The 26,539-nt window shown below is 54.7% G+C and overlaps 13 protein-coding genes across 13 annotated transcripts; 7 read left to right on the forward strand and 6 right to left on the reverse strand.

The window, feature by feature from the left end:
* Positions 1 to 604: 604 nt before the first annotated feature.
* Positions 605 to 1,686, forward strand: CCMA1212_010107 (uncharacterized protein; the record flags this gene model as incomplete). The annotated part of the gene is made up of 4 exons (XM_073707161.1): positions 605 to 691; positions 744 to 924; positions 981 to 1,249; positions 1,312 to 1,686. The coding sequence occupies 4 exons, from the start codon at positions 605 to 607 to the stop codon at positions 1,684 to 1,686; spliced, it is 912 nt and encodes a 303-aa protein (XP_073554282.1).
* A 498-nt stretch (positions 1,687 to 2,184) lies between these two features.
* CCMA1212_010108 (54S ribosomal protein L22) lies at positions 2,185 to 3,410 on the reverse strand (the record flags this gene model as incomplete). The annotated part of the gene is made up of 3 exons (XM_073707162.1): positions 2,185 to 2,324; positions 2,466 to 3,299; positions 3,371 to 3,410. 3 exons carry the CDS (start codon positions 3,408 to 3,410, stop codon positions 2,185 to 2,187), a joined length of 1,014 nt encoding a protein of 337 aa, XP_073554287.1.
* Positions 3,411 to 3,750: 340 nt separating this feature from the next.
* CCMA1212_010109 (Cytochrome c oxidase subunit 7A) lies at positions 3,751 to 4,229 on the forward strand (the record flags this gene model as incomplete). The annotated part of the gene is made up of 4 exons (XM_073707163.1): positions 3,751 to 3,774; positions 3,885 to 3,927; positions 4,029 to 4,059; positions 4,130 to 4,229. The coding sequence occupies 4 exons, from the start codon at positions 3,751 to 3,753 to the stop codon at positions 4,227 to 4,229; spliced, it is 198 nt and encodes a 65-aa protein (XP_073554288.1).
* Positions 4,230 to 4,882: 653 nt separating this feature from the next.
* Positions 4,883 to 8,542, reverse strand: CCMA1212_010110 (Uncharacterized protein; the record flags this gene model as incomplete). The annotated part of the gene is made up of 6 exons (XM_073707164.1): positions 4,883 to 5,045; positions 5,188 to 5,424; positions 6,066 to 6,216; positions 6,854 to 7,797; positions 7,865 to 8,203; positions 8,538 to 8,542. The coding sequence occupies 6 exons, from the start codon at positions 8,540 to 8,542 to the stop codon at positions 4,883 to 4,885; spliced, it is 1,839 nt and encodes a 612-aa protein (XP_073554332.1).
* CCMA1212_010111 (uncharacterized protein) lies at positions 5,200 to 6,499 on the forward strand (the record flags this gene model as incomplete). The annotated part of the gene is made up of 3 exons (XM_073707165.1): positions 5,200 to 5,419; positions 5,458 to 5,522; positions 5,864 to 6,499. Coding segments are annotated over 3 exons (921 nt in total), but the record flags the coding sequence as incomplete, so codon positions are not given.
* Positions 8,543 to 10,535: 1,993 nt separating the features above from the next.
* CCMA1212_010112 (L-rhamnose-1-dehydrogenase) lies at positions 10,536 to 11,354 on the reverse strand (the record flags this gene model as incomplete). The annotated part of the gene is made up of 1 exon (XM_073707166.1): positions 10,536 to 11,354. One exon carries the CDS (start codon positions 11,352 to 11,354, stop codon positions 10,536 to 10,538), a length of 819 nt encoding a protein of 272 aa, XP_073554297.1.
* Positions 11,355 to 12,429: 1,075 nt separating this feature from the next.
* Positions 12,430 to 13,983, reverse strand: CCMA1212_010113 (L-rhamnonate dehydratase; the record flags this gene model as incomplete). Its single annotated transcript, XM_073707167.1, has 4 exons — positions 12,430 to 13,463; positions 13,547 to 13,695; positions 13,781 to 13,814; positions 13,908 to 13,983. 4 exons carry the CDS (start codon positions 13,981 to 13,983, stop codon positions 12,430 to 12,432), a joined length of 1,293 nt encoding a protein of 430 aa, XP_073554330.1.
* A 771-nt stretch (positions 13,984 to 14,754) lies between these two features.
* CCMA1212_010114 (uncharacterized protein) lies at positions 14,755 to 15,468 on the reverse strand (the record flags this gene model as incomplete). Its single annotated transcript, XM_073707168.1, has 1 exon — positions 14,755 to 15,468. The coding sequence occupies one exon, from the start codon at positions 15,466 to 15,468 to the stop codon at positions 14,755 to 14,757; it is 714 nt and encodes a 237-aa protein (XP_073554329.1).
* On the forward strand, positions 15,274 to 17,920 carry CCMA1212_010115 (uncharacterized protein; the record flags this gene model as incomplete). Its single annotated transcript, XM_073707169.1, has 3 exons — positions 15,274 to 15,431; positions 15,551 to 15,575; positions 15,734 to 17,920. The coding sequence occupies 3 exons, from the start codon at positions 15,274 to 15,276 to the stop codon at positions 17,918 to 17,920; spliced, it is 2,370 nt and encodes a 789-aa protein (XP_073554328.1).
* Positions 17,921 to 18,523: 603 nt separating this feature from the next.
* Positions 18,524 to 20,511, forward strand: CCMA1212_010116 (Pumilio-like protein; the record flags this gene model as incomplete). The annotated part of the gene is made up of 2 exons (XM_073707170.1): positions 18,524 to 18,650; positions 18,710 to 20,511. 2 exons carry the CDS (start codon positions 18,524 to 18,526, stop codon positions 20,509 to 20,511), a joined length of 1,929 nt encoding a protein of 642 aa, XP_073554327.1.
* A 1,714-nt stretch (positions 20,512 to 22,225) lies between these two features.
* On the forward strand, positions 22,226 to 23,360 carry CCMA1212_010117 (uncharacterized protein; the record flags this gene model as incomplete). The annotated part of the gene is made up of 2 exons (XM_073707171.1): positions 22,226 to 22,994; positions 23,098 to 23,360. The coding sequence occupies 2 exons, from the start codon at positions 22,226 to 22,228 to the stop codon at positions 23,358 to 23,360; spliced, it is 1,032 nt and encodes a 343-aa protein (XP_073554326.1).
* An 848-nt stretch (positions 23,361 to 24,208) lies between these two features.
* On the reverse strand, positions 24,209 to 24,891 carry CCMA1212_010118 (DNA-directed RNA polymerase II subunit rpb4; the record flags this gene model as incomplete). Its single annotated transcript, XM_073707172.1, has 3 exons — positions 24,209 to 24,330; positions 24,453 to 24,580; positions 24,713 to 24,891. The coding sequence occupies 3 exons, from the start codon at positions 24,889 to 24,891 to the stop codon at positions 24,209 to 24,211; spliced, it is 429 nt and encodes a 142-aa protein (XP_073554334.1).
* Positions 24,892 to 25,882: 991 nt separating this feature from the next.
* On the forward strand, positions 25,883 to 26,427 carry CCMA1212_010119 (Transport protein particle subunit trs23; the record flags this gene model as incomplete). Its single annotated transcript, XM_073707173.1, has 2 exons — positions 25,883 to 26,007; positions 26,085 to 26,427. Coding segments are annotated over 2 exons (468 nt in total), but the record flags the coding sequence as incomplete, so codon positions are not given.
* Positions 26,428 to 26,539: the final 112 nt, after the last annotated feature.

A 26,539-nucleotide genomic window follows, 5' to 3' on the forward strand; every position in this document is an offset into this window, starting at 1 on the left:
TACAGACCACCCCACGCTCCCTACGACTCTACCGAGACTCATTCTACTTCTTACGCTCCTTCGACACTCGTCGCTTCTCCCTTTCCAAGCCCCCTTCTGCGGCCATTCCATTCGCAGACCTCGACGATTCTCACTGATTCGATCTCCCTTTCCTTGCGAGATCTGCATTCCACTCCTTCGGCGTCATTCTTTTTTGCTCGCATAGTATTGCGCAGCCTCTTGCGAGTCCGTTTCCGATAGCTGTCTGACCGCGTGTGCTGGTAACGCTCGGTCGTCGACGCCCATCTTAGCCTTCCTACTTCCTAATTGCCCGTCGTTTCAACCTTCTTACACCGGAGCTTCGTGGCGTTGCAGCACAATAGCAATACAATAGAAAGAGGGCGATTTGAGAAGGAGAGATAGAGGAAAGACTCGGCGGCTCCCACCGGTCTTTCTGCTCATCCACTTCGTTCCAGCGGACGGGTTTCCAGTCTCATCACCACTGCTTTTTTTTTTTTTTTTTTCTCTTCTGTGTTCCTTTTTCTTTTTCTGTTTCTCTTCTTTTTTTTCTTCTCCGGAGCAATTCAAGCGTTCAAGGACAGCAACTGGGAATCATCTTTTCGACATGCGATACCTTCTGCCGGCAGTGCTTGGTGCACTGAGTCTGATCTACGTGGATGGTGTTGTCGCCCAGGATGCACCGGCTTGTGTGGTATGTCAATCCAGATGTTGAGAAGATTGAGCGTTCTCTGACGCTACAACAGCCTACATGTGCGAACCAAGTCAGAGGCCAGTTTGCCCAGTATGGCTGTGTCAGTGCAGATGACGCTGCCTGTCTGTGTTCCAACGCCAACTTCGGATTTGGCGTTCGAGACTGCGGCCAGACTGGATGCGGTGCCACGGATGTCCAGATCCAGGCCTATCTAGCGGGATCCTTTTGTCAGGGTAAATCAGGGTTCAAGCATCCGGACGGAGCATCTCGTGTACTCATCTGCTGATAGGTCAACAATTGGCTTTCACGCCGACTGGAGTGCCGGCTGCCTCGACAGCGCCCGCAGCGGCAGAGACAAGCGCTCCGCCAGGCGAAACGACACCAGTCCCAACAGCGCCCCCGGCCTCGACCACTGCGGCCCCGGAAACGGCTGCCCCGACCACGGTGCCACCGACCACAACCGAACAGGGTGCCACCACAGCACCGGCTACCACTCCCACTCAAACCTCGGCTGCATCGACTACAGCCGCTCCCCCCTCGGGCACCACGAGCGCCGTGGTACGCTTTCTTCACGTCTCATGACCATGGAGCTGCAAGATCGCTAACGCTGGGTGACCTAGTCCTCCGAAACGTCGCCGCCTGCCACCACCACGTCGGCAGACTCTTCCACCTCTGTCGTCTCTACCACAGCTACTCCGACCGCTAGTGAAACGTCCGAAGCTGCTCCTGCGGCTGGGGGTTCAGGCTTGTCTCAGGGTGCGGCCATTGGAATCGGCCTCGGAGTCGCAATTGCCGTTGTAGGAATCGGCTTGGCTGCCGGGTTCTGGTTCTTGAAGAACCGCAGCCGGCCTCACGACTCCTTCGACATTTCTCAACCCCCTCCCAGTTCAGGGCACGGTCAGGGCGCGTTCGAAAAGTACTCCAATGACATCGAAATGGTATCCAACCGCTACGAAGACATGGTACCTCGGCAGCAGCCAAGAGCCATGGTGTAATCTGCAGATCGTGTCCTTGATAGTCCTCAGGCGAACTAGCGATCTGTACTCTGGTAGTGGGATTAGCTCACAATTGAGGACCAAACTTTGATCCGATTGCCATGTGTTTCCGTTGCATGGGTTATGTCGATGATTCGAACTGGAAAGGGCCCAAGGCGATGCCTCTCTTAGAGAGTAACCCTCTCTATGATGTAGTATTCGACGCTTGGTACAACAGACAGATGGGCGACGGGCCATCCCAAGCCAGGACCGACTGTATGGTCACAGCCGGCCTCTTCAAGTACGGGATACTGCGAAAGGGGGCCGCGAGTTACATGACGCAGGGAGCCGAAGCTGATAAGGTTCTATCCAGTTGCCCGAGTGTGCTGTTTCTTTTCATTGTACATATATTGATACAGGTACATGCTCATTGGCATGCCGGCTCTAATTTGCTGGGTCAAACGTGTCAAAAAAAGTGGTTTGCTTCCAACTTTCACCCAAATCGCAAAGTCTCCTTGTCTACCACGAGTAATAGGGCCTCTGGCCATGCACCTTGCGATTTGGTAGATGAACCCAGGGGCCCTTTTGTGCCTCCTTGGCTTTCAGTTCTTCGTATTCTCGGATTCTGGTTTTCTCCTCTTTCAGGATGACTGTGAAGCCTAAGATGAGACACCCGCGGGGGGCGCACAGGTCAGCAAATCTGATCGTACGGAGAGGGGACCCAATGAGGGGGGCAGCGATAATTTATTGCGACAACGCCTTGGAAGAAGGGGAAGAGGGGTTGGGGATATATGTCTTACTGGTGCTTGGATGCTGGATGACGCCCATTCTCCCTCGGCCCTTGTAGTCGATCTCCTTCCCACGCCAGGGCCCTCGCCCAACCCATGACTGCGCAACATAGAGGCGAGTCGGGTCCGCAATCTCTATCCACTTGCCGTCCTTGTCCTGTATTTTCCGAGGCTTGTCGAGGACGTCCCCGGTGACTTTGCCAAGGCCCATGCCGCGCTGGACGACGGCCAAGTCGCGCGCCTCCTCGAGGTGGTACTTGACCTCGGCGGCAAACTTCTTCTTGGACCACTTCATCTGTTGGATCGCCTCGTCGACGGGTTTGCCGGCGATCTGCCGCGCCAGCATGACCAGCTTCTTGACGCTCGTGGGGAAGAAGTCGCTCTTGTGGAGGAGCTCTCGCTCCGTCATCTTGATCCTCTCCTCCTTCGTCAGCTCCCCGTTCCGGCGCACCAACTGGATGACCTTTTTCCGCTGCCACCGGATCCGGCTCCGGACATCTGGGTCGACCACCATGGCCAAGCTCTCCTTGGTCCGCTCCTGTGAAGGCTCCTGGGCAGCGGGCGAGTCGGGCGCCGGCTTGGTGGACTCGATCTCCTCCTGGAAGATGTTGTCCTCGACTCCTCCTCGCATATTCCTCTGCAGGAACTGTTGTCGCTTCTTGGGATCGTCGAGTTCAGAGGCGACGGGGACCTGGCCCTTGTCGCCAGAGTCCTTGGAGCTAGAGTTGCCCCATCCTTTGAAGACGTTGATGGACCACTTGTGACGACGCTGGGAGATTGCGCCGGGGCTTCGGGGCGACACGCATTGCGTCGGCGCCAGCAATGAGGCTGATGATGAGGATGGGCCTGCGTGCAATTGAGAATTTCAAGTCAGCCAGCGAGCATTGGATGTAGACAGGCAAAGAACATTGATGTACCTGGAAGCGCCAGCCGCCGAGAGGCCAGCAGTAGACTCATTGGTGCGACGATGGCAGTAGCAAGCTGACTTGACCTCAACTCGCTGATCTACAGCCCATTGAAGAAGAACCGGAATATGCGAATCCGATCCAATCTTTCTGCTCCCACTAACAAAAGTAGCACATCTCACGAAACGGGCTTCTTTTTCGCACACCCGAGAATCCGCCGACAGCCATCATCGTGCCATCACGTGACACGCCTTAGCGGGATTAACATCAGACCATACCAACTGCTCGATCCATATGCCGAGATTCTCCATTTTCGCTATCCCAAACTCACCAAACAGCTCAACAGCGCAACTCGCGGCTTCACGACAAGCTTGAAAAGCTCCTCACTCACAATGGCTATCGCACCGATCACTGGAGTACGTCTGAGACCCGACCAATGGCGCGGAATTTCGCACGGCATTTTCCTCGGCCCCGGTCCCGCCATTGGAAGCTTTTGCCAGGACCGCAAGCTGACACAGAATTGCAGATGCTGCGACGACAGCTTATCCTCGACCTCGGCGTCGGTCTCGGTAAATACTGAACCCTCATCCGGTTACCTGCGAAGCTTTGGCACAGCTGCGAAAACTGGAATTGCGTCTTCCTTGTTCCCCTTTGGCTTACATCGCAATAGGAGCTGGTTTCGTCATGGCCAACTGGTACTGGTACGGACTCGATAAATAATGACCCGCAACTCCGATTCGCAAGGGTTACCCCCTTCTGACAACGATATAGGTACGGCTACCACATGCCCCGAACCAACGGCCGAGATGCCTACTACGCCAAGAAGGAGGCCGAGCGAGCCGCCGCGCAGGCACAGAAACAGGCACAGTAAATGGGGAGTCATCTTGTTTAGACGGGCAGACGGAGAGGGAATGCGACACGAGCAACTGCTGTTCGAATAGAAGTTGGATCGATGGGGCCAATAGTCTGTCTATAGCTGCAGGAGCATGGCTGCCCGGGGGGGAAACATCGGATATCACGGGAAGAAGAGTGGCAGCTAGGCGAACCTCTGCTTAGACTAATGAGTCTCGGGGCAATTCGACTGTATTACTATTTCATTCGACATACGGCATCTCTTGTTCATGCGGATACTCTTCCCTAGGGAGGGAGTAGTGTTGAGGAGTTGCGATTTGTGTGCTTTGCACCCGTCTCAAGTGTAGCCGGTTCTCCTTGGCCCATGTGTAATCGAGACGTATGCCTCCAAGTACATGTAGCCTCGGAAGCCTTGCGAGGCGATATGCGCGCATCTACCAGTGCAGAGAGTCTTGGCTCGGCTCACTGAAGCTAGGCGGCTCTGGTACGAGGAGTCGTAGTGAGCCTGTAAGACGGGCTCCCGAGAGCGAACGGCATGCTCCGCCGTAGTCTCGCCTTGCTCATATCCCACCTCGAAGTTGTGAGAATTGGGAAGCCCCAGAGTCCCATAGTAGGCGTTATGAGTAGAGTGCTGATCCTGTCATCTTGCTCAATTTGCAAGGCGCCAGCCCATCACGGCGCTGCCTCGTCGGCATCGTGCCAGCTCGACGACCACTGATGCGGCTTCGGCGGCTCTTTCGTCCCGGTGCCCTCGCCGCTGCTGCCGTCTGCTCTAGCCCTCTCCCCTTCCCAAGCCGTCGTCTCTACAGTGAACACGCCCTTTTTGTCCTTACACCTGCATCATCAATCATCAGTTACGCTGACTCCAAGCGACTTCAACCGAGGGGGTGGTGGCAGATTGAAAAAAAAAAAAAAGCCAGTGAAAGCCCGTCCCTTGCTTGGTGGGGGTTTCTCCTCCAGACTCTTCCTCTACACACCTTCGAAACAGCCGATCAACAGCAAAGCACCGCACCGGGCTCTCGCGCGTCAGCGGCCGCTGGACCTCGCACTTGTACTGCAGCATCTGGAAGAGCTCGCACGCCGAGAGATCGATCCTGCGCGACACGGAGCCCGCGTCGTCGAGCTTCCGGCGGCGGCCCGAGGCGTCCTGCTGGATCCGAAGAGGCAGCTCCGAGGCGGGGAATGAGCGGCAGGGAGGCGTCATTATCCGTGAGCTGGGATTGAATTGGTGAGAAAGGGGAAGAAAGCGAAGATGGAGGCGGCGATGGGCGGACAGTTGCTCAAGGCTGTTGAGGAGGCCAGCTTGGATGAGGTAAGTTTTGAGTGAAAAGATTGTGTGTCGTTGGCGCTGTTGGTTTGGGTTGTATGGCTTGAGGCGCCATAGCCGGGGGCCGCGTTCGCCGACGGCTCGAGCTTCAAGTTGCAGACAATCCAAGAGAAAATGCTACAGCCCTCCTGAATTTTAAGAGTCTTTCAATTCGAAGAAGAAGGATTTTGGAGACAACTTTATTCATTCGAAGAGGAAAACAAGAGAAGGGGCCGAAGTCAAACCTCCGTCAACGACTCTCTGACAAAAACACCTTCTTTCATCAAAATATATTTGTTGTCTACTTTTCATCGCAAACCAAATGCTAATCTCATAAATGGCAAAAGATACTCGACAGCTTCCGCGCGTCTCTGCCTCTCGAAAAGACTCCAACAAGCGGCGTTGGCACCGGGCGAGTCAAACTCACGCACCTGGATCAACTCGACCAGCTCGCCGCCCGACAGTTTCGAGCCACGCAGGCGCCTACCGTCACCCTCTCTGGCCGCAGCCTTGCGCTGATATACAAGGTGATATCGACGCTCGTCTCACCGCCCCATTCCATGGCGCTTTTCGTCCTCGATCTTGAGGGTCGCTTCGACGCCACGCGCCTCACATGCGCCGACGATGATTTGCAGCACGTCTATGTCCAGCAGCCGCCATGCGACGAGACCTCCAGCACGAACGTCGAGGCTATCCGGTCCTATATCGCAGATGCAGAGCACTTCATGACCTACGACAAATCCTCTGCGGCATCCCTCTCCCGCGAATTTTGGGGCACGATTGTGCTGGGCGGACTGGGAGCGGGAGACTTGGTTGCTGCATGGAAAGGCTGGCTTCACGTGGAACGCGATCACGTTGCAGAGTATTCTATGAGAATCACCCTGGAAGAAGCCTTCGAGGGGCGATCTGATAGACAAGAAGTCGTCGACCGTGCTGGTTGGGTTGCAGCATCGCAGTATGGAAGATTTGTTTTTCTCGAATGATTCATTCTCACAGCTGAGCAGAAAGGTATCAAAGTAAGTTGATCATAAATCAGAGACAACCTATCTAGGCAAATGTCTAACATCCTGTTTGATGTCATAGAATCTAACATCAGCGCGAAAACATCGCTGGGGGTATATGAAAAGGGGACATCAGCTTCGCCGATGACAACGAAGGTGTGTTCAAAAAGAGAAGGAAAGAAACAAAATCACTCATGCTCCGTCTGAGTGCGTCAAAAACTCCAAGTACTCCATCACATAATGCCCTTTCCCAAGGATATCCAGCACCGGCAAGCAAGCAAACGCTTCATACAGAAACGAGCATATCATCATCCACGATAATCGGGTTCGTCTCACCCGCTGCACACTCCGACTGACCCAGAACATTGCGCTTGAGCGACGACACCACCTTCTTGCGCATCTCGCGCTGGATGCCGTGGTGCACAGCATCGAGCACGGTATTGACAGTCACGCGCGGCTTGTACGCCGGCTCCGTGCCGTCCTGGTACACGCCCGTCTTGACCAGGATGCTGTACCAGTCGTTGTCGGCGACCTGGTTGATGGCGTTGGTGCCCTGGATGTCGCTCTCTGGCGTGTCGCCGACAAAGTACACCGTCTGCGGGGGCCCGGAGATGCCGTGCTCGGTGCTCCGCCACGACTGCATCAGCCGCTCTGCGAACTCAAAGGTTGAGACCTGGGGCTTGCCAAAGGCGTGCGTGTGCAGCTTGCCCTTGCCATCCGTCAGATCGCGAAAGGTGATTTCGAACATGCGCCGGAGAGCCCCCATGCCGAGCCGCACGTGCTCGTGGGCAGCAGACCAGACGACGTCGTTGTGGGAGAAGTAGAAGGGGGGACCCTCGTCAAAAGTCTCGCTGCGGGTCCCAAGCCGGCCTCGCTGAGACATGGCCACGTCCAGCATGATCTGGATGTCACCGGCCCAGTCCCGAGAGTCGGCAAACACAAAGACGGCATCGATGACGACGTCGTCAAAGTTTCGCTCGCGCGAGTTGGCCAACTCCTCGGGTGTCAGCTTGCGGAACGGCGTGGTGGCCGCGTTGTGCTTGATGATGTCTCCGGGCGTCACGACATCTTTGAAGCCGTAGCCCTCGGCGACGAGACGGCACTTTTCGCCCTCGCCGCCAATCACCAGGACTGTGTTGTACTTGTTGGCCATTTCCCTCATGGGCGTGTGTCCGCAGATGAACTGGCCGGGCTTGATCTCGCGCCGGAGTTGGCTTGATAGATCTCGGCAGCGCTCTTCCTCGGTCTTGCCGCCGCCGTTGGTCAGGAAGATGTGGGGGCTAAGAAAGCAAGCGTTAGATCGATGACTCTCTAGATATTCTTACAGAGCAAGCGATGGATGCTTACATTTTCATTCCATATTCGTTCTCGCCGTCAAGAACCTTCATGGCCTCGATGGCCTCTGGGATGGGGCGGCCGCCTCGGACAAGCACGCCATCGATATCAAAAGCAAAGACAAAGGAGTCGGCAACGACCGAAGAGTCGAGTGGTGAGATGGGGGTTGGGATGCTAGAGACGCTGTCTCTGGAACTGCTTGATGAAGCCAGCTCAGGAGAGCTAGGCAACGACTCTGTTTCTGCTACCCTGACGTCGAGGTCCTTCTTGACCTGTGCGACGTGCTGGTAGAACTCGGTCTGCTGCTCCTTGCTGAGAGTGGCCATGATGACGGAGATTATGTTATATCTCCTGGTGTTATGGCTTTGGTAGTTTGTCGCCAACTGCTTTACCCGGGGTGCAAGAGATTGGGGGGGAATATCAAAATGTGGTGTAAGTGAGCAACAGGTCCCTGTAGATGCAATGATTCTACCGTCAAGAACGGTGGAGGAAATCTAGGTCTTTATAGATCTCGCCGTCTCGAGCTCCCGCTCGATCTCGCACCCCCCTGAGTGCACCCAACAAACTTGGCTGAGCCCTCTCCCTCCACGCGAATTCCACACCGGGCAATGATAGGGCAGTTCGAGTCATTTCCCTTGCTGCTTTCTCCAGGTTTTTGCGTAGGCATTCCTGAACTTTGACAAACAGCATGTTGACAAGCAACGATGGCTCCAGTTGTCTATCCACAACCCGGTTCCACCGTGAAACCCGCGGGCTGAGAGTGACGGTGTTGTGGAGAATGGGCGGGTAAGCCACTACGTAGGTCATAGCCAGACCAGGCTGAAGAGGCTGAGAGTTTGCTTGTGAAATGTGACAGCTACTTATCTACTGGCTTACAGTTGTTGCTTGGATAAGGCGAGGTGAGGTAGTTGAAAGCTACCTAACCCAGCATCCAGAAGCTCTCACCGCGGGATGGCGGGTGGCGCATCTTTGCTTGCTTGCATCGCCATTGGCGAGAGCGTGCAGATGAGACTGCATGTAGGCTCATGTAGCTTTCAGGTGGCTCTTACATGAAGACGTCATACTCAGCTCACAAAGGTGACGAATGCACATTGTACATGGCCACGAGGAACAGGTATTCCATTACTGAAAAGCGTCCGACGAGCTACACATACATGCATTACACGGTAAGCAGCACAGTGGCATCGGGTGTCTTGCTACTATTACCACCTTATCTCCTCGATGCACTGTAGGGAAATGGCCGACCCCGAGTCCAAGGCGTGGATCTTTGCCCTGTACGTCGAGACATCGACATAGTGGCAAACGCCAAAAAAGCAGGAGAACCAGCTGCCAGACTCCTCCTCCTCCAATCGCGCCTCCGCCTTGCTTCACGGCCAAGCGGCAGTGGATATCCTTTGAGCGACCGTTCAGCGGCATTTTTCTTTCACAACAAGGCCATGAGCGAATGATAACAGGCGAGCTGATAACGGCGTCGACAAGGTTGTGACAGCTGGCCCGAAAGGCGCTCTGATGGAGGGTGAGGTATATGAAGATCCCCTCATCTAAAAAGCGCCGCGACCCCTGGGCTCGTGTGCGGACATCAAACCGGTGTGGTGGGTGGAAAAGGCGACTTATTGGCCGGCAACGGGAGGAAGGGAACAGAGGTTTCGAGAAGAATAGGATGATGAGCTGTTTCCGCGCCGTGAGATGCTACACATCACCGACAGAAAGCGCAGATCTGAGCGACATCTAGGAACAGGATGGCGAGATGTTGGTCGCCCTTGTCGACCCTGCAGGTTGCAAAGAGGCGCCACACGGGCTCGCATCCCAAAAGGATCGCCACGGGACTTTCTGTGTACGAGCATTGTTGGTAAGCCGCTTTCGAGTCTGCGCTGATGAGACGTGAATAGGCGACTTGGAAGACACTGAAGATACCTGGCACATGTCAGCGAGAACCAGAATAAGACGAGAAGGAATTGTACTGTATCCAAGGCTGGGCGGTTCCACCCTGTGACGTCAAGCCCGGCCCACCCGAGAGGGTCAACCCCGGACCCGGAACGGGGCAGCGGATCCTCCCCGGAAACCATCGGACAAGGGGGAACCTCTCCATCAAATAAGCAGCAAGAGAAGGCTAAACGATAGAGAACTCACGGGTTGGTGAGCAAAAGCTCCATGCATCTGCTAGGTTTTGCTGTTATGTAAACGCCAAGCCCTGTTCGTTACGGTGGCTGTCACAGTTTCCCAAGGGCCGACAGGGGAGGAGAAAAGGAAGGGAGGAGGGAAAGGGCGACGGTAAGAGGGCGGATTGTGGGCTCGAGCAACACTTGAACACCAGGCGAGCTCCATAATGACATACAGCTACATGAATGCCTTATTGCTTGTGCGCGCTTTTTCACTCGGTCAAGTTGGTTCAGAGACCTTTTCATCCGAGTTCCAGGCCGAGCTGATGCAAAACGCAAAAGTACCGCCGCCGCCGTTGTTTTACGTTTGAGTCGAATCAAACCGCTTCCGAGGAAACACGCAGATGCGCTTCGAGCCAATCATGGCGCTGCCAGTGACATCCCATGGGTCCTTGGTTTGAAACTTGGGAACACATGCTGGGTAAAACAGAGATGTTATCATCATCGACTCCCTTTCGAAAAACAAGAGACAAACGCCGCTCCAACGAGACAACAAAAGGACAGACGCAACGCCCTGACTTCGACTACTGCAAATTGACAAACAGCCCGCCATCCACCAGCAGCTGAGCCCCCGTCACATAGCCGCTCAGCTCCTCGCAGGCCAAGAAGATGGCCGGGCCCGCCAAGTCCGCAGGCTCGCCCGTCCGCCCAAGCGGTATCCGGCCCTCCATGTAGCTCCTCTTGGCGTCGTCAGCCAGGTCCTCCTCGTTGAGCTGCGTCCGGATGGTGCCCGGCAGCAGCGCGTTGCACCGGATGCCGTACCTGCCCAGCGCCACGGCCGTGCTCTGCATCAGGCTCAACACGCCCGCCTTGGTCGGCGTGTAGTGCGTCTGCAGGCCGCCGCCCACCAGCGCCGAGATGGACGACATGCCGATGATGCTGCCCCCCGTCGGACTCTGGTGCAGGGCCATCTGGCGGGCCGCCGCCTGCGTCACGTAGAAGGCGCCGTCGACGTTTGTCCGGAACGTCTTCTCCAGCAGATCGGGCGACAGCGTCAAAAAGTCGGCAAAAGTGCACACGCCGGCGTTGGACACGCAGATGTCGAGGCGCCGCGCCGGGCCCGAGTGCTCAACGGCCCTGGCCACCAGCTTGGCCGCGGTCTCAATCTCTCTCACGTCTCCGGCCTCGTGAGCTAGGCGGCCGGCAGCAGGATCCTCGGCCAAGATGGCGTTGGCTTCGGCTATCAGCGAGTCCAGGTGCGCCTGATCCTTCTCCAGGCCGAGATGGTTGACAACGACGCTGCATCCCTGGCGCAGATAGCCGAGGCAGATGGCCCGGCCGATGCCAGTTGTTCCCCCTGTGATGATGGCAGTTTTGCCCGCCAGGAGCCCCTTGAGCGGCATGGTAGTTGTGACGTCTTGTGTCGAGGTTTGACCGTAGATACTGTACTCTTCCGCGGATAGACGTGGAGCCCGCGTGATAGCCAATGTGTCCGTTTAATCGATTTCAGTCCAGAGACTCTCAGGAATGAATCATGAGGTGAGAGTGTAGGCTATTCGTGAAACCGTTTGTCGTCGATCTGTGTAGTTCATCAGGCGGGGAAGAAGGTGTTGAGGGGCACCAGAGAAACTGCCAGGTCCAAGTAAGCAAGCAAGCAAGCGTTGTGCAGAGATGACGGTGCCTTGATATCCTGCCGTTACTTTCGCTGGACAAACTCTTCTATTGCAGATACAATACAGCTCGCCACGAGGGTCTTCTTCAACGGCCCTATAAATGCGTATATGCACAACGTCGACGAGGTCCGTTACCATATGCCGCGGCAGAACTCCATCCGAACTCTCGGGGGCTTATAGGGCGAGCAAGCCCCATCGCACCGTTTCTGCCCGGCCCACAAAACGGTGACAACTTCTTGGGAGTTCTGGATCCTCGACGGCGGGTCAGATTAGGTCAGAACCCAGCTCTTCGGCCACCGTAAAATATTGCTCAACCGTTGCCGTGGATCTGGCCCTGGATCTTGGGGGAGTCGACGCAACACGCCGCTTGCAGAGCCGGTGGGGTCACGATGCCTCTCCGACTTTCTTTTGCCCCAAGTCTTCCCCAGGTTTTAGCACAGGGCAATTTTATGGAGTCGTGTATCCGTAGCTGTGGTAATGGAAGCAATTGCAAATTGTCAAGAACGCCTCCTTCACGAACGACACAAGGATCTAGCCCTGGTTCCTAACGAGTCACATATGTTGGGCAAGCCTGAGAACGCTGTGCTATTCGTATTATATGCTGATTTCACCTGCTGAAAGTTGGTACGAGATTTATGCAACTATGTAGAAAGTAGTTCATTATCCTTGATTATTAAACTCTCTTGGACCCTCTGCTAATACCAGCTCTATAACGCGATTCAATAGCTTTTATATCGAACCACCTTCCCTGGCGCTATCAACTTCAGCTTGCACAATCAGCGGTGAAACGTTGATACAATACTCTTCATGCTGTCTCGCCGTTGGTTGGTTTGCCTTCGCCGTTCTGAGATGGCGGTGCGGGCTGCTGTGCAGGCGGAGGGCTGAGGAGATAGTTTGAAGGAATGAGCTTGGAGCGGGCGGCATGGTTAATGGTCAAGCCAAACCCAGGCTTGTCCAGATCGCTCGCCAGGAGATAACCCTTTGTCGGAATGGGCTCGTCGATGAAGAGGTCGCCAAAGACGGGCAATACGCTCTTGCCGTCGGGAGAGTTGGCGAGGTACTCCTGGAACGGCGTGTTGGGCTGCGAAATGACAAAGTGGTAGCTGTACGGGCCGCTGGCGTGCGGAACGACGGGGATGTCGTATGCAGCCGCCATGGCCGAGACCTTGAGCAGCTCCGTCATGCCGCCCAGCCACATGACGTCGGGCTGGATGATGTCGAGGTTGCGGCCCTCGATGAGCTTGCGGAATCCATAGCGAGAGTACTCGTGCTCGCCAGTCGTAAACTTGACCGTGGGGTGCGCGCGCTTGATCTGCTCGAAGCCATCCGTGTCGTCGGGAGACAAGCACTCTTCCCACCAGTTGATGTTGAACTCGGCGCACGCCTTGACCAGCTCAATCGTATAGGAGACGTTGAGGCTCATGTAGCAGTCTACCATGATGGGGAAGTCTGGTCCGACGGACTCACGATGCTTCCGCAGAAACTCCACGTTCTTCCGGAGCCCCTCGTGACCTTCCTCTGGGCAGAACGGAAGCGGCACCTTGGCACCCCAGAATCCCATTTCTCTCGCTGCTGTTGGCTCAGGTCCGGTGCAGTAGAAGTTGAGGCGTTCCTTGGTGGCTCCGCCAATGAGGCGATAGACGGGCTCGTTCCTGACCTTGCCCAGCAGGTCCCAGATGGCAAGGTCAATGACAGAGATGACGGCGATGGGAAGCCCCTTGCGGCCATAAAACATGGAAGCACGGTACATCTGCTCGAACAGCAGGTTCGTGTTTCGCGGATCTGCCCCGACCAAGAACCGCTCAAAATGCTGGTGAACCAGCCAGCAAGCAGGAGGACCTAGGAGCAACTTGAGCACCACGAGCTTCAATTGGTGGGATGGTTGTTAAGGTCACAGATCGCTGAATATGATGGGAACTTACCCCCGAATCCAGTTGCAAAGCCAACAGTCCCGTCAGACGCCTCTATCTCCACCAGAAAGGAACCGAGGACGTTGATGCCCCAGCTGGTACGCGATTTGCGATACTGCGCCCATTGCGAGCAGGGCGTAGAAATGTCACTGTCAATGAGCCTGTTGGAAGAGAGTGAAAAGAGATTGTCAGCCCTCATCGCTCGGAGCTGTCATACCCGGTCTGTGTAAGTGACGGCCCACATACCAGTGTCCTCCTTTCACGTTGTGGTAATCGCCGCCTGTTGTCCATCACATCGTTAGCATATATGGATGAGGCCTGATTTTGACTTGAACATATGAAGCAGAAGCCATCAATTGTTGTCTTGACATACCAGAGCCCACGCCGCCAATGACGTAGGACCGCACGGCTTTGATGGTGGGAAATTGCCGGACCGACGAGCTATGCATGATGATGGGTGGTAAGTGGTTGGAGTTGGCAGAGGAAGGACCAGCGTGCAGCTGCAGCAACAGGAGAACGGCTGAGATATAGAGGATTTAAGGTGTAGAGATGGGCTTGCCAGGGACCACCGGAGATGGAGATGCGGGTGACGGTGTGCAAATCGAACGTGTGGGGTGCCGGTGGTGTTGACGAGAATCGGGCTGAGATGACCCGAGGGCCGCCTTGGCTGAGAAGCGGCGATGGGAAGAGCACGAAGGCTTTTATGCTGCGAAGAAGGTTGCGAGCAACTGTAATGTTTACAATTGTAGCATCTCATCAGAGTTACCTACCCGATAGATGAAGTTGTAGTGATGAACAGCACCAAGCAGGGCGGTATCACAGTCAGCCATGGTCCCTACAAACTACCAGGGACCATATTCACAGTCCATGATGTTGACTTTGCAGAGGCCATCAATTACCTGAACGCTGCACAAGCAGTCCCATCGGCTACATTAAATTCAAGCTTGTGGCCACCATCTACTCCTGAAGCCATATTCTACGCGATCCTTCTACTACACATAGTCAACGAAGCCCCAAGCTCATCTCCACGGTTGATTGACGTTTCCAGGCGGTACAGAACAATAGTAGTAAGCAACGTAGAGATGGTCTTGAAGATACAGTAGACATCTCCTTATTAGTATTACATGTCATTGCATGAGCCACAACTGATAGAAACTGGCATTGAAACGACGCAGCCTACCTATAGCCTCCGATGTCGAAGCATGCCCAGACATCGAATACTAGCGGTACTTGGTACTTTGCAGTATGTTCGAATCCCATTTCGCCTCCAATCTCCTCTTCCTCCTCTTCCTCCTCCTCCTCCGCTTCAATTTCCCCTCCCCCAGCTCATCTATCTCACATCTGCAGCTCCACACTGTGGGTTCCGCGGCACCGCAGGTCAACCGCCCGGCTCTCGTCGCCAATGAGCGTCCGTCTGGCCAGCCTCTCAGAGGACCGCGGCCTGGCAGCTCCGTCTCTCGCGAACCAGGACAAACACCAGCTCCGCATCGTCGGCCTCTGCCATCATTGCCCCGGCCGCCCATCGTCCTCCCGCTCGCCTTTATCCCGAAACCACACGTGCGCATCACCCAGAGCTCCCGCCTCTCTTTCGCTGCTCGCCGCTCACCGCTGGCCGTCGCCCCGCTCGCTGCCCACCCGATCCAATTGCCTGGGGCCGTCGGTGTCGGATCGTCAATCCACCGAACGAGCCTCTCGCCGCGCGACGTGGGCTCACCTCTCCCTCCACCTTGCGAGGCGCCATGCGCAGCGGCAGCGAGGAGAACAAACGCCCGTCGCCGCCGTCCTCCGCCTCCGTCCGTGAGCGCCAGCCCGAGCCCGACAGCGACGACCAGAGCTGCGACAATGACGCGGATCAAGTTTCCCAGACGGCCAAGCGCAAGCGGCCAATTTCCGTCTCGTACGTCTGCCGTGAAGCATAATTCGAGGCCTGCCATGGCAACATGGATCTCGAATCATGAATCACGACCCCCGTGAGTGTGTCACATCACAGTCTGTTGCTAACCATTTACTTGATAGCTGCGAGCTATGCAAACAGCGCAAGGTATGCCCTAAGCACTATTCTTTCACTTGCCTTCCTACCTCACGTTCCCGAGATGTCGTCCCTAGCCCAAGACCATTCCTTTTCCCTTCCTTACCGCGTATTAGGTGAAATGTGATCGAGGCCAACCTTCGTGTGGCTGGTGCAAGCGTCATGGCCAGAATTGCGAGTACAAGGAACGAAAACCTCCAGGGCTGCGGGCTGGCTTTGGAAGGTTTCTGGAAAATCGAAGTCGAGAAATGGAAATGAGACTGGACAAGATGGAAGAGATCCTGCGGAAGCATTCCGAATTGCTCCAGACATCACCCTTGCCCTCTCTCCGCTCGGAGAACCCCGAATCCAGCGCGCAGACTGGACGACAGAATCTTGCCAGCGATCATGATACCCAAAGCGAGACCAGCCATACTCTGGGCTCGACGAAGCTGTACCAAACCTCCAGCATGAACAATAACATGTTTTACAATTCCCAACCCGGTAGTGGCCCCTCTGGGCCTGCACTTGCCGAGCAAGCCCTCGACGAGTACCAGACGCGAACGCCGCTACCTGGCGGCTCCGTCTCTGATGTCCCAGCCCAACAAGGCATCATCGGCTTGCCCACGATTACGCCGACGCCGGGCGCAGCGCTGCCTTCGGCCGAGGCCGATGACTTGCCGCCCTACAATCTGGTGTTCAATCTGGTGGACTTATACTTCAAACACATCAACACGTGGTGTCCAATCCTTCACCGAAGGACGACTCTGGATAGTCTTTTTGGAATATCCGATCTCCAAGAGGCAGATAGGGTGCTGCTCCATGCCATCGTCGCGACCACTATGCGGTTCTCCAGCGACCCAAGGCTTACCGATGAGCGGCGGCAGCATTACCATCGAGTGTCCAAACAAAAGGTCTTGCTGTACGGCATGGAAAACTCATCCGTCAAGTCGCTTCTGGCACTGCTCATCCTGGCCTTGGACATATGCGGCAGCAGCAATGGCCCTCCCGGGTGGAACATAATGGCTCTCATCACAAGATCGGTGGTGCAGCTGGGATTAGCCGTCGAGACCAATTCATTCAGTGTGGCTCCTCACTATACGTCGATATACACGCTCCGTGCAATGATCCTCCCCGAGCCCAAAGACTTCATAGAGGAAGAGTCACGCAGGAGGCTGTTCTGGATGATTTATCTTCTCGACAGGTACGCAACCATTGCTACCGCCTTTGAGTTTGCGTTGGCCGATACGGAGATTGACCGAATGCTGCCCTGCCGTGACGACCTGTGGATGGAGAACCAAAAGGTGGAAACGCGATGGTTCTCCACGAGCGATCAACGTGACGATGAAAGCCACCAGCATTCACATGGGAGACCTGAGAATCTGGGCGCTTTTGCCTACTACATCGAGATCCTCGGGATCCTCTCCAAGATTCACAAGTTCTTGAAGCAGCCGGTCGATATCGGCAGGCTTACTGACGTCGAAAAGTGGCAGCTCCGCTACAAGGAGCTTGACAAGGAGCTGACGTCTTGGAATTTCGCCCTGCCTGGGGAGTTTGGCAACATGGGCAAGGTCTTTCAGCCAGGCAGCAGAAATCTCAATTGCAACTGGATCATGCTCCATGCAACCTATCATACGGCCGTCATTCGACTGCATTCATCAGCCGCTTACCCAACGACTCGATCGGCCATCTTTACGCCGTCATTCAGTGCGGCTCAGAGATGTCACAGCGCCGTCGAGAATATCTCTGCCTTGGGAGACTTTGTCGTGAACAATGGCTTTTTGCCAAAGCTAGGACCGCCGTTTGCCTTTACTATATGGGTTGCCGCGCGAGTGCTTCTGGTCCACGGTTCGACCGTCGAGCATAAGCTCTCGCCCCAGATTTCCTTCTTCGTGGACATACTGCGCGAGATGGGGCGATACTGGCCTGTGGCCGCGGGATACTCTAGGCTGTTGCAGCGGGTACTGGACGAGCACCGGGACAGCGAACGACAAGGCAACGGGGTCACGCCCAGCTCGGTCAAGATCCTGGCCGACATGCGCCGAACGGCCTTCGACCTTGACTTTTTGATATCGCGACAGCCACGCAATGGGCCCCAGAGCCACGGCCAATTGGGAGGCGTGACGCCCGCGAGGACACCCGCGCCGAACGAACTGGAGTATCTGGACGTCTTCAACTTCTTCAACGTCCCGCGATTGCCCTCTGGCGGGGAGAACCTCTCTGGAGCCACCGAGGGGCTGATGTCGAATCCTGACATTACTGCGGCAAGTGCGAGTATCGACCACCCTCAATACCAGCCGAACGAGTTCAACATTACCAACTTCATGATTGATGCGAATAGCGACTGGCTGTTCAAGAATGAGGGACCAACTTTTTGAACAATTCGACGGGGTCAGCTGGTCTACTTTCTCCTGCCTTTGTCTGTTGTCTTAAAATTTCTTGTATCTTCTTTATTACTATATGCATATATGTCATGAGCCTTGAATAGGTGCTTCTTCAATGTGCTGGGATTGGAGGTGAATCGATGAGCTGATACCAAAGGTGTTCACATACGGTAGGTAGACGCCCTTCTATCACGGAGGCGGCTTGGAGGATGGTTATGTACAGATATAGGGATGAGTGATACCCTTACATGCGAAAATAAGTTCCCGATTTGTATTGATATTATACACTAGTAAATACAGAGGTTAAGTTTACCTATTCGCAGCTCAATATGTACCAACCTTTGAGCATCTCGAGATTGTAGCAGGGATGGCGTAGTGGATCCCTGTGGTTTCCCAGATGGAGGCGCTTAGAGATAAGATAAGACAATTTTGGTGCGCTTCATAGTCACCGCCCGGCAGTATTCCTAAAAAAAAAAAAAAAATTATTCGACGACCCATTGATAGTCTATCAGATATCCAGATCTCGAGTCTACTGGCTGTCTCCAAAGAACGAATATTAATTGCCTTGCTCCGAAGCGGCAATCCATTCAATTCAAGATGGCTACCAAAGACTCTACCTTCAATAGCAAACGAAAAAACTCTTCCGACGGCAAAGAAAAAGGCGACTTCAAGAGCAAGAAGCCTCGGCTGGAGGGCAACTCAAATGGAAAGCCATCAGGATCAGGTATGGAATTCAACCGCCCCCCCGGGTCTATGTCTGACTTGATACTCATAAATTAGTAGAGCAAACCTCTCGAGAGTCGCATGCGAAGCAGAAGCAACTGGCCCTGGAGCGAAAGGCTGCCAAGCCGTTAGCCGATGAAGTCCAGCGGACAAAGAAGATCTGGGAACGACTGCGCCTCAAGTCCCATGTTCCCAAGGAGGAGCGACAGCAGCTGGTTGCGGAACTGTACGGCATCATCACTGGCCGCATCCGCGACTTCGTTCTCAAGCACGACGCGGTCCGAGCCGTCCAGACCGCAATCAAATATTCTACTCCGGAGCAGCGGAAACAGATTGCCACAGAGCTCCAGGGAACCTATGCCCAGCTTGCCGAGGGCCGCTACGCCAAGTTCCTCATCGGAAAGCTTCTCGTCAACAACGATGACGAGATCCGCGACATCATTATACCCAACTTCTACGGCAAAGTTCGAAAGCTCATCAACCACTCCGAGGCCTCGTGGATCTTGGACGATATCTACCGAACGGTCGCGACGAAGGAGCAAAAGGCTCTCCTGCTGCGAGAATGGTACGGCCCTGAGTTTACCATCAAGGAGCTGACCAAGGACGTCAAGGCGACAGCCGATTTGAAGCAGATCCTCGAAGATGAACCGAACAAGCGAGGACCGATCATGAAGAGTCTGCTGGACCTCATCAACTCGCTCGTCCAGAAGCGAATGACTGGCTTCACCATGCTGCACGACGCAATGCTCCAGTACTACACAAATACGCAGCCCGGATCCGAGGAGTTCACCGAGTTTATGGAGTTGATCAAGGGCGACGAGACGGGCGATTTGCTCAAGAACCTGGCATTCACGCGCTCGGGCGCAAAGCTCGTCTGTCTGCTCCTGGCATACGGTACGGCCAAGGATCGAAAGGTGCTGCTGAAAGCGTACAAGGACACCTTTACGCTCATGTCTGGAGATCAATACGGCCACCTTGTGCTCCTGACCGCCTACGATGTCATCGACGACACGAAGCTGACGTCGAAAGCCATCTTCCCCGAGCTGGTGGGCGAGAAGGAGGAGGAGATTGCACAGAACGTTGTTGCGGCTGCCAACAACGCCAATGCCCGAATCACTCTCTTATACCTCTTTGAAGGATTGGCCAGGTCACTGTTTCCGGCAAGCCACGCTTACGACTTGGAGGTGCTGAAGGAGGTTCACGAGATCCGCAAAACGACAAGCAAGAAGGAGGAGGACGTTCGACGCAAGGAGCTTGCGGCAGCGCTATCTCCATCATTGATCGCAGCGATTGCGACGTCGCCTTCCGATTTCACAGCCACGCCGTTCGGTTGTCAATTCGTCGCCGAAGTCCTCCTTTCTGGCATCGGAGACAAGCAAAAGGCGCTCGAGGCCCTTGCCCAGTCTGTTAGCGGAGATCCGAAGCAGGAGCCGGCAGAAGACGAGATTGCCACTCGGGTGCACATTGCCAACACGCCGTTCGGAGGCCGCATGCTCAAGTCTCTCATACAAGGTGGCCGTTTCGACAGGGCGACCGGTAAAGTGAAGCTGGTTGACCCGCCGCTGGGCTTCTCCAACATTCTGTACCCTGTCATCAAGAAGAACATCATGGACTGGGCTACCGGACCGAGCTCCTTTGTTGTTGTAGCCCTCCTCGAGAGCGAAGAGTTTACCAGTGCGGAAGAGCTGAAGAAGACGTTGAAGAAGAACAAGAAGCAGCTGGAAAAGGCGGCCACCGAGCCCACGGCCGAGCAGAAGGCTGCCAAGGAGGCTGGCGAGGGTGAGGAGACTGGCAAGAAGGGCAAGAAGACGGAGGCGCCTGTGGGTAACAAGGGTAGCAAGCTGCTGCTCGAAAAGCTATGAAGCGGCACGGGTGGGTTTTTTTTGCATGTTTGCATATGATGGGTCATCTCTTTATTTCATATCCCCTAGCGGAGCAAGTAGTGAGAGACACATCTCCCTTTCAGCTCTGTTGACTTTTCTTTTCCATTGCAGTAGCATAATATAATGATTTTCCAAACTCGGTCATGGAGCCCAACTCGAGACCTTCCAAGCAACCATTATGAAAAAGGTATCCGGTAGGGGTAAACGGCTATCAACAAAAGACACTGCGTCGCACGAAACAAAAAGGCAGGGCGGACGAGGTGTGGAGATGCTTTCGGCTGGTTTGCCTCCCCTAAAACCTGCGAGGAACCGAAAATGTTTGTGTCGTGACGAAGAGCCTCCGGCCGCCGCCGCCCCCCTGACGAGTTTGAGATGGGTGTGTCAAAGAGCGACTAATAAGAAACCCATTCTGCCATACTATTTGGGCACCTACGGGCGAGGGTTACGCAAAGTGAGTCTGAACGGGTGCGTTGTGTTGGTCATTGAAGCCAGAGGAAGGGATCGCAGCATGGCCCGAGTTGCTGAGTTTGCTGTCCTTCGGGGCGGGTTTCCTAGAGATGCATCTGGCCGTTTGCTGGCTGGGGTTGCAATGCTTTGATGCGGGAGGAGTCGGGGTTTTCTTAAGGTATATAGAGCCAGGCAGCAATGAAGGAGAGATATCGTACATGGACAGCTAAGCTGTAGCACAGGAGGGCAGGGACACCAAGAAGACGAGGCAGCTCAATGTTGAGCCCCTGACATGACACGCCTTGACCAAACATGAAATGCCCAGCGCAATTCAGCGACAAGGAAAGGTTCTGAGCGAGTCACGAAAAGAAGTTTATCTGGATTGGACGGAAGCACGAAAGAGAGAAAGACTGCGGCGCTTTGATACTTGATTACGTTTTGTATTCTGCCATTGTATTCTTTATTTATTTTTTTGTTTCGTTTGCTCTCGTGTTTGTACCTCGGTCTCGACGCCAAATCAGACCTTCTTCTTCTTCTTCTTCTTCTTCTTCTTCTTCTTCTTCTTCTTCTTCTTCTTCTTCTTCTTCTTCTTCTTCTTCTTCTTCTTCTTCTTCTTCTTATTGCTCTCTCATACCCAGTTTGCCATCATCTCCAAACAATCCCGCTCCGATGCCCTCCACCGTCTCTGCACAGCTGCATTGACCACATGCAGCCGAAGTAAAGCATTCCAGCACCCAACCGCTACGTTGCCTCGACACCTTGCCCGGCTCTGCATCACCGCATCACTGCATCACCGCATCCTTTTCCTTTCCTCTTCTCCCCTCCTCTCTCTTTCATTCTCTCCTCCTTCTTTGTTGCTGAGCATCGTTTGCCCGCTGTTTCACACAGCACAAGGGGGGCGGCAAGCTCTAACCCTCAGCCTTTTGGGCCTCAGACAGACTCCAAGGCCTCGTTTGCCAGAGCCTCTCAGGGACTGACAGCCCCAGTCCTCGACCAGCTGCCACCAGCTGGCCTGCAGGCCGACTTGATTCGCCCACCAGCCCCAGTCACGGCTGGTTTAAACGAGCCTGATCATTAAAAACCAAAGAAAAAGAAAAAAAAAAAAAAAAAAAAGAGGAGAAGGAGTTTCACCGAGTTTCCTCTTTGTTCTCTCTCTCTCTCTCTCTTCGAGGGGAGGGGGAAAAGAAAAGAAGAGAGACAGGGCAAGCCCACCACCTTTCGCCCGTCGCCTCTCAAACCCTCCATCATGTCTCCCAACCCGCTGGCCGTTCTCGTCCGTGACGACACCGACTGCTTGCCGGGCACCACGTTCTACTCCTGTGTTGCCAACCGATTTAGAGGATGTTGCTCCACGGATCCGTGTGCCCTGAGCTCATGCCCAGACGGAATACTCTGGAAAGTCCCTTCAAAGACGAGCTCGGAACCAGACAAGGCAACGCCCACGCCGACTAACGATGGCCAGAGCCGGCAGAGGGAGGAGGAATCGACTCCGTCACGGCCAACGCCGACCTCCAAGGAGTCCGCGACCATGACGGACTCGGGCATCACACACACCATCCCCAACAACTCCATCGTCACAATCACAAGGCACACAACCATCACCACAGGCAGGCCAACAACCACCACCTCGGACACGTTCGTCACCTCTCCATCGACAACAGACGTGCCGCTCACGGGAACACCCACAGCAACGTCCGAGATCACCCCCGCACCCTCATCCACCGACGCTCAAACCACAACAAGCCCTTCCCAGTCTTCAGCAGCAAGCCCCCTATCGACAGGGGTCATCGTCGGCATCGCTATTGGCGGCGCCGTAGCCATCGCCGTCCTCGTCGTCCTGGCATTCGCTCTCCTGCGCCGCCGCAAGAAGCAGCAGCCCGGATCCGAGACCGCCTCCGTCATCCAGCAGGACACCGGCCGAGACGAAGTCGTCGAGGACAAGCACTTCCCCCAGCCCGTCTCAGCTCATACCACCGGCACCCAGGCAAGCAGCGACCCCTTTGCCCCCTTTGGAGGTAAGTCTCATCTCCCCTCTTTGTCTCTTGCGTCTTCTCTCTCTTCCTCTCTCTCTCTCTCGCGTCTTTGTGTGTTTCCCTCGCTAACAAGACCCTTACAAAGGTCGAGCTGATCAACCCGATGACCCCTATCGGCCACCCAGCGGCACCTTCGAAATGGACGGAACCAGCGCCGCCCCGGTCGAGCTGCCTGCTGTGAGCGCCTCGAGTCCGGGTCCGGGCCGGAGCACCCACAAGGGAACTCGCCTTGAGCCTGTCCAGGAGGTCACCGCCGCGGACCCACGTGCTAACCTCACGTCGGGGCCTGCAGATGATGGCAAGCCCGTGTACGTCAACCACTGGGGTCAGTACAAGAACTTGGGATAAGGCATAGACAAGGAATGAGAAGAGAGTTATAGAGAGCCTCCACTGGAGGCGGCAATTCCTCCCAGAAGGAAGCTGAAGAAACGAGAGAGAAAATTAAGAAGAAAAAGGCGAGAGAGAGAGAGAGAGAGAGAGAGAGAAGAAAAGGAAAGGGAAGGGCACACGATGTGTGCTGCTCTTGAAACAGGTGTCGACATCTCGTACTGCAGATTCGAACGTCTGCTTTTGGTGTTGGCACCAGCTGTGCTCCCGGCAAATAAGGGGCAACGAAACAAAAATGCGAAGGGGGGAATGAGTGATACATATGGATGTCCAAATAATGGGTAGTGACTCTCTCGTTTTCAAACCCAGCTCTCCAGGTTGTGGCGGCACAGAGGTTTAGTCGACACCACAGTATAGTAATCGATTCTCTTTTTTTTTCTTTTCGTTTTCCACAGATTATCAGGGGGTATTTAGACTGCCCTACCCTTACTTTTTACAATGTCCGCATGCAAGAAGAAAAGAAAAAAAGAAAGTAAAACGTATTACATGTCCCTTCTCCCAAGCGCCCCAGAAACAAAAGGTAGTAAGGTGGAAAAAGCGTTGAAGGGGGTTGAAGGATTTTAAAAGGAACAAAAACATATTAGGGCAGGGAAAGACGATGCAAACACCTTTGCAGCCCTGATGCCGCCTGTATCCCCATCCGTTTCTCGCGTATCCCGTATATCAGCAGCAGTCTAGTGTTTCCCTCGCGCAGTAGCATATCAACAATTCGTGACAGGGCCATATATCTCGAAAAGACAAACAAACGGGAAAAAGAAACCTCGCACCGTCGTCGTCGTTGTCGCCGCCGTCGTTCATCCTCATCAACGTCATCGGTTCTGGAGCTTCGAAATCTCGTCCAGCAGGTCTTGCAGATCCTCGTCCGAGATCTTGTCCGCCAAGGACGGAATGAGCGTCTTGGCTTCGTCGGCGTTTTCGCAGCAGAGTGATCCTGGAGGGTAATAACCAGTCTGTTAGCGATTCCGCCCTCTCTCCTTATCTTCGCTGTGTGTTTCCTTTGTCTCCTTTCTCTCTCTCTCTTTTTCTCTCTGTTCTGGAAGGGAGGCGAATTACCGAGCTGTGCCCTCTCAAACTTTGCCAGGTTCTTGTGCGCGCTCAGCAAACGCTCGACAGCCTCGACGTTCTCCTTTTGCGTGAAGCGCGCAAAGTGATCCAGGTAGTTGAGCGTCTGGTTCAGCATTCTAGAAGAGAGGTGAAAAGTCCCCGGTTAGCCAGCCATCCGACAAGAACCAGAAGCGCATCTTGTTTTTTTCTCTCCTCCTCCTATCCCTCAGCTCCCTCTCTCCTCAATGTCCCAGAAGGGTACGACATACTCCGTCTCGTTGACGTTCTTGCGATCGTTTCGGCGCTTGGCGACCAGCGCATTGAGCACGAGGGCGGCTTCGGAAAGCGTGAGGGTGTCGACGTCCTGGAACTCGCCCAGGTTGAGAACCGCGCCGGCTTCTTCGTTGCCTGGCGGAGGAGGCTTGGGGCGTGACGTGCGATGAGACATTGCTTCTTCTTTGACGGCTGTCTCCTCTGGCTCTCTCTTCTCTCTGACCTGTGAACTGTGAAATGCAGAAAGCGACGGGCACGATAGAGGGAGGCGCAAGTCGGGTCGCCGAATGTCAGTTCGAAAAGATTGGGCAGTGCCCGGAACGAAAGGCAAGGCGAGGTGTAGCTTTGGATAAGGCAAAGGTTCAATGGGACGAGCGAGGCTCTCGCAAAGTTCTGGCGGCTTTCTAAGCTGCTCGGTCCCTACTAGCAGGCGGCAGATGCGGTTCAGTGGCGTTGCTCTAAGGCGCGTCCTGGGAGTGCCGTAATGGGACTAGCTTTATCGCCGCTATATCGCTCACTCACTCACTCTCGCACTAGGTACACCTTGGAGATGCTCTGAACTGCGGCTGCACAGAGACGGCGAGATTCATGACGAAAACTACGATAAGTTGTAGTTCTGCTGAAGTTCGTGTCTGTTTGATATCAAGCGCATGGTCAACCTATTCTACCAGCAATTGTTGGTTTGGCTCTGGACGCTTTCTTAGAAGACGAGACAACACGGGCCGGCTCCAATCTTAAAGCAGCGACGGTTCCGTTCAGTTACCTGCGCCGCCATCCTCCCACCAAAGCATCGCCATCGCATGAAGGTGGCTTCAAAGGGACCTTTCCTTTTCGCAAGCAACAACGCACAAAGGAGGATCCGATTCTCAAAGATTCACGATAAGAGTGATATCATACAGACGAGCTCACAGGCGGAGACAATGTATGTGATATCTGTGCCCCCCGGGAAAGGGGAGATGCCCCCCCTGCCTGTTCAGACACGAGCGCCCCAAACTCACTCATGGCTATTAGATTCATGGTCTCGCCTTCATGGGTTCATGAGCCTGCAAGGGCCTTATAGAAGACTGCAACATCCCGCATCCGCTCACATCCATCCTTACCTTACAATATGTATGCGTCCTAGTCCTCCTTTTCCACGAGTAAGCTGACTCGTCTCCGATGCAAGGACCGTCTTCTCTCTCATCATCATCAACAAGGCCGGCGGTCTGATATACAACAAGACATTCCACGAAGGCGGCCTCAACAAAATCAGCACAAACGACTATCTCGTACTAGCCGGAACCTTCCACGGGTAAGATGCCAACGCTTGAAAAGAAAAACACCACCAAACCGCATATGCTTATTCAACCTTGTGATCCCCCCCCCTAGAGTCCATGCCATCACCGCGCGGCTGAACCCCGTCAAGCCGGTGGCTCAGCCCCCTACGCCTGGCACAAATGAGCCGCCGAACCGCCCTGAGCCTTCGTCAGGGCTCGAGGTCCTCGAGACGGAGAACTTTCGCATGCAGTGCTTCAACACGTTGACCGGCACCAAGTTCCTGCTCTTCACCGAGACGACGCAGACCAATGTGGACGTCACCATCAAAAGGATATACGACTTGTACGCCGACTACGTTATGAAGAACCCCTTTTACTCATTGGAAATGCCCATCCGATGCGACATTTTTGACCGCAAGTTGTTGTCATACATCAGAGAGATTAACAACCGGTGAGGAGGGAGCGGCTGGGAAGGATTTCGGAACCATCAAACTTAAGACTCAAATATCAAGCCCTCAATTAATCGTGATTATCGTGTCTAGCGTTCTCCTCTAAGAGCTTCCACTG

The sequence above is a fragment of the Trichoderma ghanense genome, assembly GCF_004382785.1.
Source record: "Trichoderma ghanense strain CCMA-1212 chromosome Unknown scaffold_22, whole genome shotgun sequence".
NCBI lineage: Eukaryota > Fungi > Ascomycota > Sordariomycetes > Hypocreales > Hypocreaceae > Trichoderma > Trichoderma ghanense.